General features: G+C 43.4%; 1 protein-coding gene across 1 annotated transcript in view; it reads right to left on the bottom strand.

The window, feature by feature from the left end:
* Positions 1–23979, bottom strand: part of LOC128648384 (von Willebrand factor A domain-containing protein 5A) — a 314477-nt gene that overhangs the window by 217115 nt on the left and 73383 nt on the right. Inside the window, exon 5 of the mRNA XM_053700991.1 lies at positions 1014–1183. Coding sequence (XP_053556966.1) covers positions 1014–1183 — 170 coding nt within the window. The remainder of the gene's footprint in view (positions 1–1013; positions 1184–23979) is intronic.

The following is a 23979-nucleotide window of genomic DNA, read 5'->3' as shown; positions in this document are numbered from 1 at the left end:
TAGAAAAAGCTAAAAAAAAACACATTCACTTGTAGAAGACATGTGAAGGACCCCACAGCACCGGCACAACACACGCCAACTGTTAGGAGGTGCAACCAAAAACTGTGGGGGGCAAAACCAAAGCCTATCCACCTCTAAACAGACTGCAAGAGAATGTATTTAAAAGAAATGTTGCAAAGGTGTAGTCTATGATAAAGCACTAATTTGAGGCGCAAAACATACGTGCTGTCTTATATGGACATAAAATCACTTTTTAAATGTAACACTCACTGTACTACTCTTGTATCTGTATTACACTTCAAATTCATTTAAAGAGACAGTTTAGCGTAAATGTAAAATTATCTTATTAGAAGACATGTGCAGCTTCTCATATTCGGCATTCGTTCATATCATATGGCCACCAGCTACAAGATTTGTCTATTTTAGTGTAAAACGCTGTTTGAAAATCCAGATCTTTGTGTGTCGCTCTATTACACAAATAAATCCTGCTCCGAAAACGGCTGAATGCTGCTGCCACCAGCCATATTCAGAATTCATTCATAATCAATGCTGCACAATCTGTTGGTAGCAATGTTGAATCTACAAATAACTAATATAATAATAAATAAACGCAGAATATAAGAAGCTGCACAGGTCTACTAAATTAGTACCAATATTTTATTATCAAAGAGACACTAGCATATAATTTATAGGCTACTGTTTTAGTGCATTTTTTTTTTTTACTTCCATTCTTTTACCGAATTTAACAATTTAATTTAAAAAATATATATGTTTGCACTCCAGAAACAGTTCCCTTCTGCTCCAGATAGGATATGGTTAATGACTGACACACATACAAACGTCACAGAAGCACAACGGTAAGAGAGTAAAAGACAGGAATTTGTTTGCATTAGAATGTTTCTGATTTCATGTTTATCCCCTACAAATGCTAAATTAATATCGGGCAGCTAAATTCCCCCTTGGCATAAATCAGTTCAATAACCGAGAGCGAGTTTCAGGTTATGCCGCATCACCTTGGCTGCAGTCTTGTCCTCATTAGTGTACTGCACAGGGGTGAGCTCACAGTTAGACTCGATCTTGGAAATGCCATATGCAGACTGGAAATCAGCACTCAACTCCAGGGTGTACGGGATCTGACCTATTGGCACGCGAGGAAGGCTGGCAGTAACACTCTCCTCTTGATCTAAAGATAAGTATAAATAGGAGAATTAGACAATTCAGACAACACTTAACTGAACCAAGTCTAAAACATCTAAGCTGTTTACTTTGTCAAACAGAAGTAGCAAAAAAAACACATTATGTTTACCAGATAATTTCCTTTCCTGTATGAAGAGTCTCACCGGCTTCATTCCTTACTTGTCGGAAATACAGAACCTGGCCACCAGGAGGAGGCAAAGACACCCCTGCCAAAGGCTTAAGTACCTCCACCACTTCCCTCATATCTCAGTCATTCTGCCAAGGGAACACCAGTAGGAGAAATATCAGGGTATAAAAAGGTGCCAGAAGAATAAACAAATATTTTGGTCCACCCAACGGAGAACACGGGCGGGGGCCGTGTACTCTCATACAGAACGAAAGGAAATTATCTGGTAAGCAAAATTTATGTTTTCCTTCTTAATATGATGAGAGTCCACAGCTTCATTCCTTACTTGTGGGAAACATATACCCAAGCTCTGAACACTGAATGAAAACGTGAGGGTAAAAAGAGAGGTGGACCCTATTCTGAGGGTACCACAGCCTGCAAAACCCGTCTCCTAAAAGCTGCCTCAGCCGAAACAAACACTTTCAAACTTATAAAATTTTGAAAAAAGTATGTAAGGAGGACCTGGTAGCCGCCCTACAATTCTGCTCCAAAGAGGCCTCATTCTTAAAGGCCCACGAGGAAGCAACCGCTCTAGTTGAATGAGCTTTAATCCCCTGAGGAGGCTTATGTCCTGCAGTCTCATATTATAAGCGAATAAAGACTCCTCAACCAAAAAGATAAGGAAGTGGAAGAGGCCTTCTGCTCTTTACGTTTCCCAGAACAGACGAACAAAGAAGAAGTCTGTCTAAATTCCTTCGTAGCTTGAAGATAGAACTTCAAAGCCCGAACCACATCCAAATTATGAAGTAACCGTTCCTTTGAAGAGGAAGGATTAGGACACAAGGAAGGAACCACAATCTCCTGATTGATGTTGCGATCAGAAACAACCTTAGGGAGAAAACCTAACCCAGTACGAAGACCAGCCTTATCAGCATTAAAAACTAGGTAAGGAGGCTCACATTGCAGGGCAGCCATCTCAGAAACTCTGCGCACCATAGCAATAGCCAGTAGAAAAAGGAAATTTATGCTTACCTGATAAATTGATTTCTTCTATGATACGACGAGTCCACGGATTCATCCTTTACTTGTGGGATACAATACCAAAGCTACAGGACACGAATGAACAGGAGGGACAAAACAGATACCTAAACAGAAGGCACCACTGCTTGAAGAACTTTTCTCCCAAAAATAGCCTCCGAAGAAGCAAAAGTATCAAATTTGTAAAATTTGGAAAAGGTATGAAGGGAAGACCAAGTCGCAGCCTTACAAATCTGTTCAACAGAAGCATCGTTTTTAAAAGCCCATGTGGAAGCCACCGCTCTAGTGGAATGAACTGTCATTTTTTCAGGAGGCTGCTGTCCAGCAGTTTTGTATGCCAAACGGATGATGCTTTTCAGCCAAAAAGAAAGAGAGGTAGCCGTAGCTTTTTGACCTCTACGTTTTCCAGAATAGACAACAAACAGAGAAGATGTTTGATGGAAATCCTTGGTCGCTTGCAAGTAAAACTTCAAGGCACGAACCACGTCCAAGTTATGTAACAGACGCTCCTTCTTAGAAGAAGGGTTAGGACACAGAGAAGGAACAACAATTTCCTGATTAATATTCTTATTTGAAACAACCTTAGGACGGAATCCAGGTTTAGTACGCAAAACCACCTTATCAGAATGGAATACAAGATAAGGCGAGTAACATTGTAACGCAGATAGCTCAGAAACTCTTCGAGCAGAAGAGATAGCTACTAAAAACAGAACTTTTCAAGATAGAAGTTTAATATCTATGGAATGCATGGGTTCAAACGGAACCCCTTGAAGAACATTTAAAACTAAATTCAAACTCCATGGCGGAGCAACAGGTTTAAACACAGGCTTAATTCTATCCAAAGTCTGACAAAACGACTGAACGTCTGGGACATCTGCCAGACGCTTATGTAGTAAGATTGACAAAGCAGAAATCTGTCCCTTTAAGGAACTAGCTGATAACCCCTTCTCCAATCCTTCCTGGAGAAAGGACAAAATCCTCGGAATCCTGATCTTACGCCATGAGTAGCCTTTGGATTCGCACCAATAAAGATATTTACGCCATATCTTATGATAAATTTTCCTAGTGACAGGCTTTCGAGCCTGAATCAAGGTATCAATGACCGACTCAGAGAATCCCCGCTTAGACAAAATCAAGCGCTCAATCTCCAGCCAGTCAGCCGCAGAGATACTAGATTTGGATGTTGGAATGGACCCTGAATAAGAAGGTCCTGTCTCAGAGGCAGTTTCCACGGTGGCAGAGATGACATTTCCACCAGATCTGCCAAAGTCCTGCGTGGCCACGCAGGCGCTATCAAGATTACCGAAGCCCTCTCCTGTTTGATTCTGGCAATCAGACAAGGTAGGAGAGGGAAAGGAGGAAACACATAAGCCAGGTTGAACGACCACGGTACTGCTAGAGCATCTATCAGTACTGCTTGAGGATCCCTTGATCTGGACCCGTAACAAGGAAGTTTGGCATTCTGACGAGACGCCATCAGATCCAATTCTGGTGTGCCCCATTGATGAATCAATTGTGCAAACACCTCCGGATGGAGCTCCCACTCCCCCAGATGAAAAGTCTGACTTAGAAAATTCGCTTCCCAGTTCTCCACTCCTGGGATATAGATTGCTGATAGATGGCAAGAGCGAGTCTCTGCCCATCAAATTATTTTGGAAACCTCTATCATCGCTAGAGAACTCTTTGTTCCCCCTTGATGATTGATATATGCTACAGTCGTGATATTGTCCGACTGGAATCTTATGAATTTGGCCGAAGCCAGCTGAGGCCACGCCTGAAGCGCGTTGAATATCGCTCTCAGTTCTAGAATATTTATTGGAAGTAGGGCCTCCTGCTGAGTCTACACACCCTGAGCCTTCAGGGAATTCCAGACTGCGCCCCAGCCCAAGAGGCTGGCATCCGTCGTCACTATGACCCATGCTGGCCTTCGGAAGCACATTCCCTGGGACAGATGAACCTGTGACAACCACCAAAGAAGAGAGTCTCTGGTCTCTAGATCCAGATTTATCCGGAGATAAATCTGCTTAATCCCCATTCCACTGTCTGAGCATGCAAGTTGCAGTGGTCCGAGATGCAAGCGAGCAAACGGAACTATGTCCATTGCCGCTACCATTAGTCCAATTACCTCCATACACTGAGCCACTGTCGGCCGAGGAATGGAATGAAGTGCTCGGCAAGTGGTTAAGATTTTTGATTTTCTGACCTTCGTCAGAAAAATATTCATGTCTACCGAGTCTCACAGTTCCTAGGAGTGGAACTCTTGTTAGAGTGGAACTCTTTTTTTATGTTCACCTTCCACCCGTGAGATCTTAGAAAAGTCAACACGATGTCCGTGTGAGATTTGGCTAGATGGTAAGTTGACGCCTGAATCAAGATATCGTCCAGATAGGGCGCCACTGCTATGCCCCGTGGCCTTAGAACCTCCAGAAGAGACCCTAGCACCTTTTTGAAAACTCTGGGAGCTGTGGCCAACCTGAAAGGAAGGGCCACAAACTGGTATTGTTTGTCCAGGAAGGCGAACCTGAGAAACTGGTGATGATCTTTGTGGATAGGAATGTGAAGATACGCATCCTTCAAATCCACGGTGGTCACATATTGACCCTCCTGGATCATTGGTAAAATTGTCCGAATGGTCTAAATTTGTTTAGAGTCTTGAGATCTAAAATCGGTCTGAAGGTTCCCTCTTTTTTGGGAACCACGAACAGATTGGAGTAAAACCCCTGCCCCTGTTCTACTTTTGGAACTGGGCAGATTACTCCCATGGTATATAGGTCTTCTACACAGCGTAAGAACGCCTCTCTTTTTGTCTGGTTTACAGACAAACGTGAAAGATGAAATCTCCCCCTTGGAAGAGAATCTTTAAATTCTAGACGATACCCCTGGGTCACGATTTCTAATGCCCAGAAATCCTGAACGTCTCTTGCCCAAGCCTGAGCGAAGAGAGAAAGTCTGCCCCATACTAGATCCGGTCCCGGATCGGGTGCTGCCCCTTCATGCTGTCTTGGTAGCAGCAGCGGGCTTCTTGGCCTGTTTACCTTTATTCCAGGTCTGGTTAGGTCTCCAGACTGACTTGGATTGAGCAAAATTCCCCTCCTGCTTTGTGGCAGAGGAGGAAGTAGAGGGTCCACCTTTAAAGTTTCGAAAGGAACGAAAATTATTTTGTTTAGCCCTCATTTTATTCATCTTGTCCTGAGGAAGGGCATGGCCTTTACCTCCAGTAATGTCGGAAATTATCTCCTTCAGTTCAGGCCCGAATAGGGTCTTACATTTGAAAGGAATAGCTAACAGCTTAGATTTTGATGACACAGCCGACCAGGACTTAAGCCATAACGCTCTAAGCGCTAAAATGGCAAAGCCTGCATTCTTTGCTGCTAATTTAGCCATTTGAAAAGCGGCATCTGTAATAAAAGAATTCGCTATCTTGAGAGCCTTAATTCTATCCAAAATATCATCTAATGGGGTCTCAACCTTAAGAGACTCCTCTAGAGCCTCAAACCAAAAAGCTGCTGCAGTAGTTACAGCAACAATGCACGCTATGGGTTGTAGAAGAAAGCCCTGATGAAAAAAAAAAAAAAAATTCTTTAGAAGACCCTCTAATTTTTTATCCATAGGATCTTTGAAAGCACAACTTTCCTCAATAGGTATAGTTGTACGCTTAGCCAGGGTAGAAATAGCTCCCTCCACAAATCCCGAATGGTGTCAGATATGGGAAACATTTTCTTAAAAGTAGGAGGGAGAGAGAACGGAATTTCTGATCTATCCCATTCCTTAGTAACAATGTCCGAAATCCTCTTAGGGACTGGAAAAACATTAGTGTAAGTAGGGACCTCTAGATATCTATCCATTTTACACAATTTCTTTGGAGGTATTACAATAGGGTCACAATCATCCAGAGTCGCCAAAACCTCCCTGAGTAACAAGCAGAGGTGTTCAAGCTTAAACTTAAAGGACCAGTCAACACATTAGATTTGCATAATCAACAAATGCAAGATAACAAGACAATGCAATAACACTTGGTCTGAACTTCAAATGAGTAGTACATTTTTTATAACAAATGTCAAAGTTATGTATATTTCCACTCCCCTTGTACCATGTGATAGCAATCAGCCAATCACAAATGCATATACGTAGTCTGCGAATTCTTGCACATGCTCAGTAGGATCTGGTGACTCAAAAATTGTAAATACAGTGGGGCAAAAAAGTATTTAGTCAGCCACCAATTGTGCAAGTTCTCCCACTTAAGAAGATGAGAGAGGCCTGTAATTTTCATCATAGGTATACCTCAACTATGAGAGACAAAATGTGGAAACAAATCCAGACAATCACATTGTCTGATTTGGAAAGAATTTATTTGCAAATTATGGTGGAAAATAAGTATTTCGTCAATATCAAAAGTTCATCTCAATACTTTCTTATATATCCTTTAATGGCAATGATAGAGGTCAAACGTTGTCTGTAAGTCTTCACAAGGTTGTCACACACTGTTGCTGGTATGTTGGCCCATTCCTGCATGCAGATCTCCTCTAGAGCAGTGATGTTTTGGGGCTGTCGCTGGGCAACACGGACTTTCAACTCCCTCCAAAGGTTTTCAATGGGGTTGAGATCTGGAGACTGGCTAGGCCACTCCAGGACCTTGAAATGCTTCTTACAAAGTCACTCCTTCATTGCCCGGGCAGTGTGTTTGGGATCATTGTCATGGCCCCATTCATTCTTTCATGTACATTGATCAGTCATCCTGTTTCCTTTGCAGAGAAACAGTCCCAAAGCATGATGTTTCCACCCCCATGCTTCACAGTGGGTATGGTGTTCTTTGGTTGTAACTCAGCATTCTCTCTCCTCCAAACACGACGAGTTGTGTTTGGTAGAAACAGTTCTACTTTGGTTTCATCTGACCATATGACATTCTCCCAATCTGCTTCTGGATCATCCAAATGCTCTCTAGCATACTTCAGACGGGCCCGGACATGTACTGGCTTAAGCAGGGGGACACGTCTGGCACTGCAGGATCTGAATCCCTGGCGGCGTAGTGTGTTACTGATGGTAGCCTTTGTTACGTTGGTCCCGACCACCAACAATCAATAATTTAACATACTTACTTTATTCACAATACATAATTGAACAGACGGACAATGTTAATAATGGTCCCCAGCAACAACTCAGCTTTGCTAAAAAATGGCTAGATTTCATTCAAAACTACAGACATACTTCATAACCCCTTTTTTTTTTCTCTTCTCCCTCTCCCCTTCCTTCTCCTTGCCCATCTACCTACCCATCCCCTACCCCCCCACGCCACTCCGTGAGTGGACGGGTATCGATCTAATGCTACTGATAAGTAGTTATGTATTTGCTCACCTGGTAACTGCTTAAATCAACTTGCAAGTCTAGAGACTTTTCTAAGGTTCTTTTGACACAATATTAGGTCATGTGTTTATTGATAACCTGAGGGAAATTATATGAAATTTTATTTAATTAAGAAACATAATTTATGCTTACCTGATAAATTCCTTTCTCCTGTAGTGTGATCAGTCCACGGGTCATCATTACTTCTGGGATATTAACTCCTCCCCAACAGGAAGTGCAAGAGGATCACCCAGCAGAGCTGCTATATAGCTCCTCCCCTCTACGTCACACCCAGTCATTCGACCAAGAACCAACGAGAAAGGAGAAGCTAAAGGGTGCAGTGGTGACTGTAGTATAATTTAAAAATTTAGACCTGCCATAAAAAACAGGGCGGGCCGTGGACTGATCACACTACAGGAGAAAGGAATTTATCAGGTAAGCATAAATTATGTTTTCTCCTGTTAAGTGTGATCAGTCCACGGGTCATCATTACTTCTGGGATATTAACTCCTCCCCAACAGGAAGTGCAAGAGGATCACCCAGCAGAACTGCTATATAGCTCCTCCCCTCTACGTCACACCCAGTCATTCGACCAAGAACCAACGAGAAAGGAGAAGCTAAAGGGTGCAGTGGTGACTGTAGTATAATTTAAAAATTTAGACCTGCCATAAAAAACAGGGCGGGCCGTGGACTGATCACACTACAGGAGAAAGGAATTTATCAGGTAAGCATAAATTATGTTTTCTCCTGTTAAGTGTGATCAGTCCACGGGTCATCATTACTTCTGGGATACCAATACCAAAGCAAAAGTACACGGATGACGGGAGGGATAGGCAGGATCTTTATACAGAAGGAACCACTGCCTGAAGAACCTCTCTCCCAAAAATAGCCTCCGAAGAAGCAAAAGTGTCAAATTTGTAAAATTTGGAAAAAGTATGAAGCGAAGACCAAGTTGCAGCCTTGCAAATCTGTTCAGAGGCCTCATTCTTAAAGGCCCAAGTGGAAGCCACAGCTCTAGTGGAATGAGCTGTAATTCTTTCAGGAGGCTGCTGTCCAGCAGTCTCATAGGCTAAACGTATTATGCTACGAAGCCAAAAAGAGAGAGAGGTAGCCGAAGCTTTTTGACCTCTCCTCTGACCAGAGTAAACGACAAACAGTGAAGATGTTTGTCGAAAATCTTTAGTTGCCTGTAAATAAAATTTTAGGGCACGAACTACATCTAGATTGTGCAGAAGTCGTTCCTTCTTTGAGGAAGGATTAGGACACAAGGATGGAACAACAATCTCCTGATTGATATTCCTGTTAGTGACTACCTTAGGTAAGAACCCAGGTTTAGTACGCAGAACTACCTTATCCGAGTGAAAAATCAGATAAGGAGAATCACAATGTAAGGCTGATAATTCAGAGACTCTTCGAGCCGAGGAAATAGCCATTAAAAATAGAACTTTCCAAGATAACAATTTTATATCAACGGAATGAAGGGGTTCAAACGGAACGCCCTGTAAAACGTTAAGAACAAGGTTTAAACTCCATGGCGGAGCAACATTTTTAAACACAGGCTTAATCCTGGCCAAAGCCTGACAAAAAGCCTGAACGTCTGGAACTTCTGACAGACGTTTGTGTAACAAAATGGACAGAGCTGAGATCTGTCCCTTTAAAGAACTAGCGGATAAGCCCTTTTCTAAACCCTCTTGTAGAAAAGACAATATCCTAGGAATCCTAACCTTACTCCAAGAGTAACCTTTGGATTCGCACCAATATAGGTATTTACGCCATATTTTATGATAAATCTTTCTGGTAACAGGCTTCCTAGCCTGTATCAGGGTATCAATTACTGACTCAGAGAATCCACGTTTTGATAAAATCAAGCGTTCAATCTCCAGGCAGTCAGCTTCAGAGAAATTAGATTTTGATGTTTGAAAGGACCCTGAATCAGAAGGTCCTGTCTCAGAGGCAGAGACCAAGGTGGACAGGATGACATGTCCACTAGATCTGCATACCAGGTCCTGCGAGGCCACGCAGGCGCTATTAGAATTACTGATGCTCTCTCCTGTTTGATTCTGGCGATCAATCGAGGAAGCATCGGAAAGGGTGGAAACACATAAGCTCTCCCGAAGGTCCAAGGTGCTGTCAAAGCATCTACTAGGGCCGCTCCCGGATCCCTGGATCTGGACCCGTAACGAGGAAGCTTGGCGTTCTGTCGAGACGCCATGAGATCTATCTCTGGTTTGCCCCAACGTTGAAGTATTTGGGCAAAGACCTCCGGATGAAGTTCCCACTCCCCCGGATGAAAAGTCTGACGACTTAGGAAATACGCCTCCCAGTTCTCCACTCCCGGAATGTGGATTGCTGAGAGATGGCAAGAGTGAGACTCTGCCCAACGAATTATCTTTGATACTTCCATCATCGCTAGGGAGCTTCTTGTTCCTCCTTGATGGTTGATGTAAGCTACAGTCGTGATGTTGTCCGACTGAAATCTGATGAACCCCCGAGTTGTTAACTGGGGCCAAGCCAGAAGGGCATTGAGAACTGCTCTCAATTCCAGAATGTTTATTGGCAGGAGACTCTCCTCCTGAGTCCATGATCCCTGAGCCTTCAGGGAATTCCAGACAGCGCCCCAACCTAACAGGCTGGCGTCTGTTGTTACAATTGTCCAATTTGGCCTGCTGAATGGCATCCCCTTGGACAGATGTGGCCGAGAAAGCCACCACAGAAGAGAATTTCTGGTCTCTTGATCCAGATTCAGAGTGGGGGACAAATCTGAGTAATCCCCATTCCACTGACTTAGCATGCATAATTGCAGCGGTCTGAGGTGTAGGCGTGCAAAGGGGACTATGTCCATTGCCGCTACCATTAAGCCGATCACCTCCATACATTGAGCCACTGACGGGTGTTGAATGGAATGAAGGACACGGCAGGCGTTTTGAAGTTTTGTTAACCTGTCTTCTGTCAGGTAAATCTTCATTTCTACAGAATCTATAAGAGTCCCCAAGAAGGGAACTGTTGTGAGTGGAACGAGAGAACTCTTCTTTTCATTTACCTTCCACCCATGCGATCTTAGAAATGCCAGTACAAACTCTGTATGAGACTTGGCAGTTTGAAAGCTTGAATCAGAATGTCGTCTAGGTATGGAGCTACCGAGATTCCTTGCGGTCTTAGCACCGCCAGAAGAGCCCCCAGAACCTTTGTGAAGATTCTTGGAGCCGTAGCCAACCCGAATGGAAGAGCTACAAACTGGTAATGCCTGTCTAGGAAGGCAAACCTTAGATACCGGAAATGATCTCTGTGAATCGGTATGTGAAGGTAAGCATCCTTTAAATCCACTGTGGTCATGTACTGACCCTTTTGGATCATGGGTAGGATTGTCCGAATAGTTTCCATTTTGAACGATGGAACTCTTAGGAATTTGTTTAGGATCTTTAAATCCAAGATTGGTCTGAAGGTTCCTTCTTTCTTGGGAACCACAAACAGATTTGAGTAAAACCCCTGTCCGTGTTCCGACCGCGGAACCGGATGGATCACTCCCATTAGTAAAAGATCTTGTACACAGCGTAGAAACGCCTCTTTCTTTATTTGGTCTGTTGACAACCTTGACAGATGGAATCTCCCTTTTGGGGGAGAGGATTTGAAGTCCAGAAGATATCCCTGAGATATGATCTCTAACGCCCAGGGAACCTGGACATCTCTTGCCCAAGCCTGGGCGAAGAGAGAAAGTCTGCCCCCCACTAGATCCGTTCCCGGATCGGGGGCCCTCAATTCATGCTGTCTTAGGGGCAGCAGCAGGTTTTCTGGCCTGCTTGCCCTTGTTCCAGGACTGGTTAGGTCTCCAGCCTTGTCTGTAGCGAGCAACAGCTCCTTCCTGTTTTGGTGCAGAGGAAGTTGATGCTGCTCCTGTCTTGAAATTACGAAAGGAACGAAAATTAGACTGTCTAGCCTTTGGCTTGGCTCTGTCTTGAGGCAGGGCGTGGCCTTTACCTCCTGTAATGTCAGCGATAATTTCCTTCAAACCGGGCCCGAATAAGGTCTGCCCTTTGAAAGGCATGTTGAGTAACTTAGATTTAGAAGTAACATCAGCTGACCAGGATTTTAGCCACAGTGCTCTGCGTGCCTGAATGGCGAATCCGGAATTCTTAGCCGTAAGTTTAGTTAAATGTACAACAGCATCTGAAACAAAAGAATTAGCTAGCTTAAGTGTTTTAAGCTTGTTTGAAATTTCCTCTATAGTTATTGAGTCAAGAGTCTCTTCCAGGGACTCTGACCTAAAGGCTGATGCGGCCGTGACAGACGCAATACATGCAAGAGGTTGCAATATAAAACCTTGTTGAACAAACATTTTCTTAAGGTAACCTAATTTTTTATCCATTGGATCAGAAAAAGCACAGCTATCCTCCACCGGGATAGTGGTACGCTTAGCCAGCGTCGAAACCGCTCCCTCCACCTTAGGGATCGTCTGCCATAAGTCCCGTGTGGTGGCGTCTATTGGGCTCCACTTTGGCTTTAGCACATATAGCACAGAGATATTCCTCTGAGTCAGACATGTTTAACACACTAGCAAATAACCAGCAAACTTGGAAATACTTTTCAATTCACTTTTAAATATAGTATGAAAAAAACGCAGTGTGCCTTTAAGAAGCACAGAAAGATATGACAGTTGAGTACAATAAAACAGATAATTTTATGAAAACAAACTTTTTTCTCAGTAAAAATACAATTTTAGCAAAGGATTGCTCCCATTAGTAATGGATAACTAGCCCTTTAATAGCAGAAAAAAAGTACAGAATGTAACGTTTTTTATCACAGTCAAGCACAATCTCACAGGTCTGCTGTGAGTGATTACCTCCCTCAAAATAACTTTTGAAGACCCCTGAGCTCTGTAGAGACGAACCGGATCATGCAGGGAAGAAGAAGAACAGACTTGTGACTGAATTTTTGATGCGTAGTAAAAGCGCCAAATTCAGCCCCTCCCCCTCACACACAACAGTGAGGGAGATCAGTAAACTGTCATAAATCAAACAAAATGCCCGCCAAGTGGATAAAACTAATGCCCAAATAAGTTTTCACCCAGTACCTCAGAAATATAAACGATTTCACATGCCAGCAAAAAACGTTTAACATCAATAAATGTATTTGTCATAAAAAGCCTGCTGCAAGCCGTTTTTACTGCAAAATAGGCTAAAGCTTTATGTAAACAGTATTATTTCAGTGAAATGCCATTCCCCAGAATACTGAAGTGAAAATATACATACATGACAGCCTGATACCAGTTGCTACTACTGCATTTAAGGCTGAACTTACTTTATATAGGTATTTGCAGTATTTTCTAGTCAATTCCATTCTCAGAAAATAATATGCTGCTACATACCTCTTTGCAGGTGAACCTGCCCGCTGTCCCCTGATCTGAAGTTTACCTCACTCCTCAGATGGCCGAGAACAGCAACATGATCTTAACTACTCCGGTTAAAATCATACAGAAAAACTCAGGTAGACTCTTCTTCAAATTCTCACTGAGAAGGAACAACACACTCCGGTGCTGTTTTAAAATAACAAACTTTTGATTGAAGTTATAAAAACCTAAGTAAAATCACCACAGTCCTCTCACACATCCTATTAGTTGGGTGCAAGAGAATGACTGGGTGTGACGTAGAGGGGAGGAGCTATATAGCAGCTCTGCTGGGTGATCCTCTTGCACTTCCTGTTGGGGAGGAGTTAATATCCCAGAAGTAATGATGACCCGTGGACTGATCACACTTAACAGGAGAAATATATGTTATTGTATTTAGGAAGCGTCTTAACACTGCTGACGTTGTAAAAGATGTTGTATATGGGTAATGACTATTCCAAATGATTACGATACTTGAATCTGTTTCGATGACATAGAAAATAAATAGTATGAATTCTGCTCATTGTTGTGTTTAGTAATTCTGTTGTGATAATTAATTTTTTGCTTTTTGAACATACTATGTCAATCTGTAACTGGCTGTTATTCTTTTTGTTTTTCCCTCAATAAAAATGAAATTTAAAAAAAAAAAAAAAAAAGAAGAAACAGTTCTACTTTGGCTTCATCTGACCATATGACATTCTCCCAATCTGCTTCTGGATCATCCAAATGCTCTTTAGCATACTTCAGACGGGCCCGGACATGTACTGGCTTAAGCAGGGGGACACGTCTGGCACTGCAGGATCTGAATCCCTGGCGGCGTAGTGTGTTACTGATGGTAGCCTTTGTTACGTTGGTCCCAGCACTCTGCAGGTCATTCACTATGTCCCCCATGTGGTTCTGGGATGTTTTCTCACTGTTCTTGTGATCATTTTGACCCCACAGGGTGAGATCTTGTGTGGAGCCCCAGATCGAGGGAGATTATCAGTGGTCTTGCATGTCTTCCATTTTCTAATTATTGCTCCCACAGTTGATTTCTTCACACCAAGCTGCTTGCCTATTGCAGATTCAGTCTTCCCAGCCTGGTGCAGGTCTACAATTTTGTTTCTGGTGTCCTTCGACAGCTCTTTGGTCTTCACCATAGTGGAGTTTGGAGTGTGACTGTTTGAGGTTGTGGACAGGTGTCTTTTATACTGATAACAAGTTCAAACAGATGCCATTAATACAGGTAATGTGTGGAGGACAGAGGAGCCTCTTAAAGAAGAAGATACAGGTCTGTGAGAGCCAGAAATCTTGCTTGTTTGCAGGTGACCAAATACTTATTTTCCACATAATATGCAAATAAATTCTTTCCAAATCAGACAATGTGATTGTCTGGATTTGTTTCCACATTTTGTCTCTCATAGTTGAGGTATACCTATGATGAAAATTACAGGCCTCTCTTATCTTCTTAAGTGGGAGAACTTGCACAATTGGTGGCTGACTAAATACTTTTTTGCCCCACTGTATAAAAGACTGTGCACATTTTTTTTAATGGAAGTAAATTGGAAAGTTGTTTAAAATTACATGCTGTATCTGAATCATGAACATTTAATTTAACCTGAGTGTCCCTTTAAAGGCCGTCATATCCGAGTCTGCTTGAGGGAACATCTTTCCTGAATCAGAAAGCTCTCCCTCAGACAGCAATTCCCCCACCCCCAAATCAGAACACTGAGGGTAAATCGGAGATGGCCAATAAAGCATCAGAGGGCTCAGCATTTACTCTAATACCGGACCTACTGCGCTTACCCTGCACACCAGGTAGTTTAGATAATACCTCTGTAAGGGTAGTAACATAACTGCAGCCATATCTTGCAGGGAGAAAGAATTAGACGTACTAGAAGTACTTGGCGTCGCTTGGGCGGGCGTTAAAGGTTGTGACACTTGGGGAGAAGTAGATGGCATAATCTGATTCTCTTCTGACAGAGAATCATCCTGAGACACTTATCAGCTAAAATATGTTCTTTGCAATGTAAGGCCCTTTCAGTACATGAGGGACACATTTTAAGTGGGGGTTCCACAATGGCTTCTAAACACATGGAACACTGACTTTCCTCAATGTCAGACATGTTAAAACAGGCTAGTAATGACCACAAACAGACTTGAAACACTTTATTTTGTGAAAAAAATAATCTGAAAAAACGGTACTGCGCCTTTAAGAGAAAAAAAAGCATACAATTTTTCAAAAACTGCTTTAAAGCGATAAAATTATCACAATTTTATGATAAATGCATCCCAACTTGTCAGCTAAGTTTGCCCCACAAGGAAAGGAATACTTAACCCTTAAGACCAAAAAAAAAAACGTTGTGCTACAAAACGTTAAATTCAAACAAAAACACCCCCTGCCCTCAGGGGTCTGTCGGATTAACCCTTCGATTAGGCCCAAACTGTCTCTGAAAGGCCCACCAGAGTTTGAGCTTGCTGCTTGTCTGGGAAAAACAACTGCGGCGCGAAAATAGGTCCCGCCCATATCACTCGATGTCTCACAGCCTAAAATAACCCCACCAGAGCGGTCTAAAACCTAGCCATGTGGGTTCATATACACATTAAGTGAAGCCATGTGTACCCTCCATTCTTAAATAAAGTAAAAACGTTTGCCATAAAAAAAAAGTTATCTTTAACTTCCAACATAGAAACGTTTGCCCACAAACATCATATCAGTGTCAACCATTTTTTATAGCCCAATATACAGGTCCAGTAATACCCCTCTCTATACATTAGGATTACTGCTTACCCTTTCCCTCATGGGGATACTGTCAGCCAATTCTGAATTAACACAGTCTCTCCAGAAAAAAATGACTGAACATACCTCAATGCTTGTAGCATGAAAAATGTTCCTCACACTGAAGTTTCTTAAGTACTCCTCAGCCATTCTGTGGGAACTACTCTGGATCTTAGTTACAACTGCTAAGATCATCAGTCTCCAGGCAGAAGTCTTCATCCATCTGCTGCCTGGGAGAAAATAGCACACACACCGGTACCATTTAAAATAAAAAATTCTTGCTTGAAGAAAATAAAAACTAAAATTTTATCACCTCTTTCACTTTACCCTTCCTATTACTTGGAGTAGGCAAAGAGAATGGCTGGGGGTGGAGTCAAGGGAGGAGCTATATAGACAGCTTTACTGTGGTGCTCTTTGCCACTTCCTGTTAGCAGGAGGATAATATCCCACAAGTAACGGATGAATCCGTGGACTCGTATCTTATAGAAGAAAAAAGAACCTTCCAAGACAGTAATTTAATGTCAACCACATGCATAGGCTCAAACGGAGCCCTCTGCAAAACTTTAAGAACTAGATTTAAACTCCGAGGAGCACAAAATCTAAACACAGGCCTGATTCTAGCCAGAGCCTGAACAAAAGAAAGCTCAGCAAGCCTCTTGTGCAATAAAACAGAGCCGAAATCTGTCCCTTTAGGGAACTAGCAGAAAGGCCTTTCTCCAGACCATCCTGGAGAAATCAAAGAATCCTGGAAACCCTGACCTTATGCCAGGGGAATCCACGCTCTTCACACCAGAATAAGTAGGTCCTCCACACCTTATGATAGATGTGACGATTAACCGGTTTTCGAGCTTGAATGAGTATCAATTACTCTCTCAGAAAAACCTTGCTTAGCTAAGACTAAGTGTTCAATCTCCACGCAGTCAGCCTCAGAGAATTTAGATTCCGATTAACAAAAGGACTCTGTTGCAGCAGATCCCTGCGACAAGGTAACCTCCATGGAGGTGATGAAGACATTCCCACCAGGTCCATGAACTACGTCTTTCGCGACCACGATGGAGCAAGTAGTTTTGCCAAATCTTGCTCCTGCTTGATGCGCCCATTCTAGAATCCGAGATACTTCCCTCATTGCTAGGGAGCTTCTCGTTCCCCCCTGATGGTTGATGTAAGCAACCAAGGTTATGTTGTTAGATTGGAATTTGATAAACTGGGATGAATTCAGAAGAGGTCAAGCCTTCAGAGCATTGAAGATCGCTTGAAGTTCCAAAATGTTGATCGGGAGGAGAGATTCCTCTCGAGTCCACAGGCCCTGTGCCTTTCTGACACCCCAAACAACTCCCCATCCTAATAGACTTGCATCCATAGTCACAATCTCCCATGATGGTCTCAAAAAGGATATCCCTTGGGAAAGGTGATCTGGACAGAGACACTAAGAGAACAATTCTCTCGACCGGTTGTCCAGAGAAATCTTTTGCGACAGATCCGAGTGGTCGCCGTTCCACTGACTCATCATGTACAGCTGAAGAGGTCTAAAATGGAATCTGTTGAATGGAATGATGTCTATGCTGGAAACCATGAGCCCAATTACCTCCATACACCAGGCTACAGAGGGCCTTAAGGAGGTCTGTAGGGCAAGACAATTGGAAGTTATTTTGTAACGTCTCTGGTCTGTAAGAAATATCCTCATGGATATGGAGTCTATTATCTTACCAAGGAATTCTACCCCGGTACTGGGAACAAGATAACTCTTTTGTAAGTTTATCTTCCATCCATGAGATCGAAGAAGATCTTTTGAATGCCAGCCGACAGGATTGTGCCTGAACCAGGATGTCGTCTAAGTATGGCGCTACTGCTAAACCTCTGGTTCTCGCCACTGTGAGTAGAGCCCCCAGAACTTTCGTAAAGACTCTCTGGGCAGTAGCTAGACCAAATGGAAGTGTGACAAACTGGAAGTGCTGTTCCAGGAACGTGAATCTTAGGAACTTGAAGTGTTCCTTGTGGATCGGGACGTGAAGGTAAGCATCCTTCAAGTCTATTGTAGTCATGAACTGTCCTTCCTGCACTAGGGGCAGAATGGACCTTATCTCCATCCTGAACGATGGGACAGACAGGAACTTGTTTAAGCATTTCAGGTCCAGAATCGGGTGAAAAGTTCCCTCCTTCTTTGGGACCACAAAAAGATTTGAGTAGTATCCCAGACCTCTCCCTGCAAGAGGTACCGGTACAATTACTCCCAGGGAGGAGAGATCCCTCACGCACCCTAGAAAGTCCTCTCACTTTTCTGGCCTTGAAGATAGGTTTCAAAAGGCAGATTCCTCTTGTCAAACCTATCCTGTAACCCTGAGTGATGACCTCCAGGACCCAAAAGGTCTTGCACGTCCCCAAGCCAAACCTCCAAAATAAAAAAAAGGAGGGATAGTCTGCCCCCTACATGATCCAGAGACGGATCGGGAGCGGCCCCTTCATGCTGACTTTGTCTCAACAGGCTTCTTGTTCTGCTTGGATTTATTCCAAGAATGAGTCGGTTTCCAAGTTCCCTTGGACTGTTCAGGCTTCGCAGAAGGCTACTGGCGTTGGGATTTAGCCGAACAAAAATTAGGACCTTGTCCTTTAGCTTTGTTCTTATTATCCTGCGGTAAAAAGGCACCTTTGCCTCCAGTGACCGTGGATATGATTGAGTCCAGGCCTGGACCAAAAATAATCTTCCCCTTAAATGGAAGGGAAAGAAGTCATGATTTTGAAGTCATGTCCGCAGACCAAGACTTCAGCCAGAGTGCCCTACGGGCTAGCACAGAAAAAACAGAATTTATGCTTACCTGATAAATTACTTTCTCCAACGGTGTGTCCGGTCCACGACGTCATCCTTACTTGTGGGAATATCTCTTCCCCAACAGGAAATGGCAAAGAGTCCCAGCAAAGCTGGTCACATGATCCCTCCTAGGCTCCGCCCACCCCAGTCATTCGACCGACGGACAGGAGGAAATATATATAGGAGAAATCATATGATACCGTGGTGACTGTAGTTAGAGAAAATAATTCATCAGACCTGATTAAAAAAAAACCAGGGCGGGCCGTGGACCGGACACACCGTTGGAGAAAGTAATTTATCAGGTAAGCATAAATTCTGTTTTCTCCAACATTGGTGTGTCCGGTCCACGGCGTCATCCTTACTTGTGGGAACCAATACCAAAGCTTTAGGACACGGATGAAGGGAGGGAGCAAATCAGGTTACCTAAACGGAAGGCACCACGGCTTGCAAAACCTGTCTCCCAAAAATAGCCTCCGAAGAAGCAAAAGTATCAAATTTGTAAAATTTGGCAAAAGTGTGCAGTGAAGACCAAGTCGCTGCCTTACATATCTGATCAACAGAAGCCTCGTTCTTGAAGGCCCATGTGGAAGCCACAGCCCTAGTGGAGTGAGCTGTGATTCTTTCAAGAGGCTGCCGTCTGGCAGTCTCGTAAGCCAATCGGATGATGCTTTTAAGCCAAAAGGAAAGAGAGGTAGAAGTCGCTATTTGACCTCTCCTTTTACCAGAAGAGACCACAAACAGAAGATGTTTGTCTGAAATCTTTTGTAGCTTCTAAATAGAATTTTAGAGCACGGACTACGTCCAAATTGTGTAACAAACGTTCCTTCTTTGAAATTGGATTCGGACACAAAGAAGGTACAACTATCTCCTGGTTAATATTTTTGTTAGAAACAACCTTTGGAAGAAAACCAGGCTTAGTACGCAAAACCACCTTATCTGCATGGAACACCAGATAGGGCGGAGAACACTGTAGAGAAGATAACTCTGAAACTCTTCTAGCAGAAGAAATAGCAACCAAAAACAAAAAACTTTCCAAGATAACAACTTAATATCTATGGAATGTAGAGGTTCAAACGGAACCCCTTGAAGAACTGAAAGAACTAGATTTAAACTCCAGGGAGGAGTCAAAGATCTGTAAACAGGCTTGATCCTAACCAGAGCCTGAACAAATGCTTGAACATCTGGCACAGCTGCCAGTCGTTTGTGTATTAAGACAGAAAAGGCAGAAATCTGTCCCTTTAGAGAACTCGCAGATAATCCTTTATCCAAACCTTCTTGCAGAAAGGAAAGAATCTTAGGAATTTTTATCTTATTCCATGGGAATCCCTTGGATTCACACCAGCAGATATATCTTTTCCATACTTTATGGTAAATCTTTCTAGTTACCGGTTTTCTAGCTTGAACCAGAGTATCTATCACAGAATCTGAAAACCCACGCTTTGATAGAATCAAGCGTTCAATCTCCAAGCCGTCAGCTGGAGGGAGACCAGATTTGGATGTTCGAATGGACCCTGAACAAGAAGGTCCTGTCTCAAAGGTAGCTTCCATGGTGGAACCGATGACATATTCACCAGGTCTGCATACCAAGTCCTGCGCGGCCACGCAGGAGCTATCAAGATCACCGAGGCCCTCTCCTGATTGATCCTGGCTACCAGCCTGGGAATGAGAGGAAACTGTGGAAACACATAAGCTAGGTTGAAGGTCCAAGGCGCTACTAGTGCATCCACTAGAGTCGCCTTGGGATCCCTGGATCTGGACCCGTAGCAAGGAACCTTGAAGTTCTGACGAGACGCCATCAGATCCATGTCTGGAATGCCCCATAATTGAGTCAACTGGGCAAAGATCTCCGGGTGGAGTTCCCACTCCCCCGGATGGAATGTCTGACGACTCAGATAATCCGCTTCCCAGTTTACCACACCTGGGAGGTGGATCGCAGATAGATGGCAGGAGTGATCCTCCGCCCATTGTATTATTTTGGTCACTTCTTTCATCGCCAGGGAACTCCTTGTTCCCCCCTGATGATTGATATACGCAACAGTCGTCATGTTGTCTGATTGGAATCTTATGAATCTGGCCTTTGCAAGCTGAGGCCAAGTCCTGAGAGCATTGAATATCGCTCTTAGTTCCAGAATGTTTATCGGGAGAAGAGACTCTTCCCGAGACCATAGTCCCTGAGCTTTCAGGGATTCCCAGACCGCGCCCCAGCCCACTAGACTGGCGTCGGTCGTGACAATGACCCACTCTGGTCTGCAGAAGCTCATTCCCTGGGATAGGTGGTCCAGGGTTAGCCACCAACGGAGTGAGTCTCTGGTCTTCTGATCTACTTCAATCACTGGAGACAAGTCTGTATAGTCCCCATTCCACTGTTTCAGCATGCACAGTTGTAATGGTCTTAGATGAATTCGCGCAAAAGGAACTATGTCCATTGCTGCAACCATCAACCCTACTACTTCCATGCACTGAGCTATGGAAGGGCGTGGAACAGAATGAAGAACTTGACAAGCGCTTAGAAGCTTTGACTTTCTGACATCTGTCAGAAAAATTCTCATTTCTAAGGAATCTATTATTGTTCCCAAGAAGGGAACTCTTGTTGACGGAGACAGAGAACTTTTTTCTATGTTCACCTTCCATCCGTGAGATCTGAGAAAGGCCAGGACGATGTCTGTATGAGCCTTTGCTTTTGAAAGGGACGACGCTTGTATTAGAATGTCGTCCAAGTATGGTACTACTGCAATGCCCCTCGGTCTTAGAACCGCTAGAAGGGACCCGAGTACCTTTGTGAAAATCCTTGGAGCAGTGGCTAATCCGAACGGGAGGGCCACAAACTGGTAATGTTTGTCCAGAAAGGCGAACCTTAGGAACTGATGATGTTCTTTGTGGATAGGAATATGTAGGTACGCATCCTTTAGATCCACGGTAGTCATAAATTGACCTTCCTGGATAGTGGGTAGAATCGTTCGAATGGTTTCCATCTTGAACGATGGTACCCTGAGAAATTTGTTTAGGATCTTTAAATCCAGAATTGGTCTGAAAGTTCCCTCTTTTTTGGGAACTACGAACAGATTTGAGAAAAATCCCATTCCATGTTCTGTCATTGGAACTGGGTGTATCACTCCCATCTTTAACAGGTCTTCTACACAATGTAAGAACGCCTGTCTCTTTTTTTGGTTTGAGGATAAGTGAGACATGTGGAACCTTCCCCTTGGGGGTAGTTCCTTGAATTCCAGAAGATAACCCTGAGAAACTATTTCTAGCGTCCAGGGATCCTGAACATCTCTTGCCCAAGCCTGAGCAAAGAGAGAGAGTCTGCCCCCCACTAGATCCGGTCCCGGATCGGGGGCTACTCCTTCATGCTGTTTTGTTAGCAGCGGCAGGCTTCTTGGCCTGCTTACCCTTGTTCCAGCCTTGCATCGGTTTCCAGGCTGGTTTGGTCTGTGAGGCATTACCCTCTTGCTTAGAGGATGCAGAATTAGAGGCCGGTCCGTTCCTGAAATTACGAAAGGAACGAAAATTAGACTTATTCTTGGCTTTGAAATGCCTATCTTGTGGGAGGGCGTGGCCCTTTCCCCCAGTGATGTCTGAGATAATCTCTTTCAATTCTGGCCCAAAGAGAGTTTTACCCTTGAAGGGGATGTTAAGCAATTTTGTCTTGGATGATACATCCGCTGACCAAGACTTTAGCCAAAGCGCTCTGCGCGCCACAATTGCAAACCCTGAATTTTTCCCCGCTAATCTAGCTAATTGCAAAGCGGCATCTAAAATAAAAGAGTTAGCCAACTTAAGTGTGTGAACTCTGTCCATAACCTCCTCATATGGAGTCTCTCTACTGAGCGACTTTTCTAGTTCCTCGAACCAGAACCACGCTGCTGTAGTGACAGGAACAATGCACAAAATGGGTTGTAGAAGGTAACCTTGCTGTACAAAAATCTTTTTATGCAAACCCTCCAATTTTTTATCCATAGGATCTTTGAAAGCACAATTATCCTCGATAGGAATAGTAGTGCGCTTGTTTAGAGTAGAAACTGCCCCCTCGACCTTAGGGACTGTCTGCCATAAGTCCTTTCTGGGATCGACCATAGGAAATAATTTCTTAAATATAGGCGGGGGAACAAAAGGTATGCCGGGTTTCTCCCACTCCTTATTCACTATGTCCGCCACCCGCTTGGGTATAGGAAAAGCGTCGGGGTGTACCGGAACCTCTAGGAACTTGTCCATCTTGCATAATTTTTCTGGAATGACCAAGTTGTCACAATCATCCAGAGTAGATAACACCTCCTTAAGTAGTGCGCGGAGATGTTCTAATTTAAATTTAAATGTCACAACATCAGGTTCAGCCTGTTGAGAAATGTTTTCTGAATCTGAAATTTCCCCATCTGACAAAACCTCCCTCATGGCCCCTTCAGATTGGTGTGAGGGTATGACAGCGCCCTCCTGCTCTTCAGTGTTTAAAACAGAGCAATCACGCTTTCTCTGATATTCAGGCATTTTGGATAAAATATTTGCTATGGAGTTATCCATTACAGCCGTCAATTGTTGCATGGTAATAAGCATTGGCGCGCTAGAAGTACTAGGGGCCTCCTGCGTGGGCAAAACTGGTATAGACACAGAAGGAGATGAAGAGAACCATGTCTACTCCCTTCATCTGATGAATCATCTTGGGCAACTTCATTATCTGTGACAGTACTGTCCTTACATTGTTTGGACGCTATGGCACAATTATCACACAATTTTGAAGGGGGAGACACATTGACTTTCATACATATAGAACATAGCTTATCTGAAGGCACAGACATGTTAAACAGGCTTAAACTTGTCAATAAAGCACAAAAACCGTTTTAAACAAAAACGTTACTGTCTCTTTAAATTTTAAACAGAGCACACTTTATTACTGAATATGTGAAAAAATATGAAGGAATTGTTCAAAAATTACCAAAATTTCACCACAGTGTCTTAAAGCATTTAAAGTATTGCACACCAATTTTCAGAGCTTTAACCCTTAAAATAACGAAACCGGAGCCAGTTACAGATTTAACCCCTATACAGTCCCAGCTACAGCTTTTGCTGTGACTTTACCAAGCCCAGAGGGGAATACGATACCAAATGACGCCTTCTAGGAACTTTTCCAACTACTTTCAGGTCCTCACACATGCATCTGCATGTCTTGCTCTCAAAAACAACTGCGCAGTAATGGCGCGAAAATGAGGCTCAGCCTACAACTGGGAAGGCCCTTCCTGACTGGAAAAGGTGTCTAACATAGTGCCTGACGTTAAAAAACGTCCCCCAAGTTTATAAGTGTGAATTATCAGCATAAACATATATAAAATGTCCAAATAAAGCAATCGATTTTGCCCATA

The sequence above is a fragment of the Bombina bombina genome, chromosome 2 (genome assembly GCF_027579735.1).
Source record: "Bombina bombina isolate aBomBom1 chromosome 2, aBomBom1.pri, whole genome shotgun sequence".
NCBI classification, from domain to species: Eukaryota; Metazoa; Chordata; class Amphibia; order Anura; family Bombinatoridae; genus Bombina; species Bombina bombina.
Note: the sequence above shows the minus strand (reverse complement) of the source record. Positions and strands in the feature narration are given on the sequence as shown.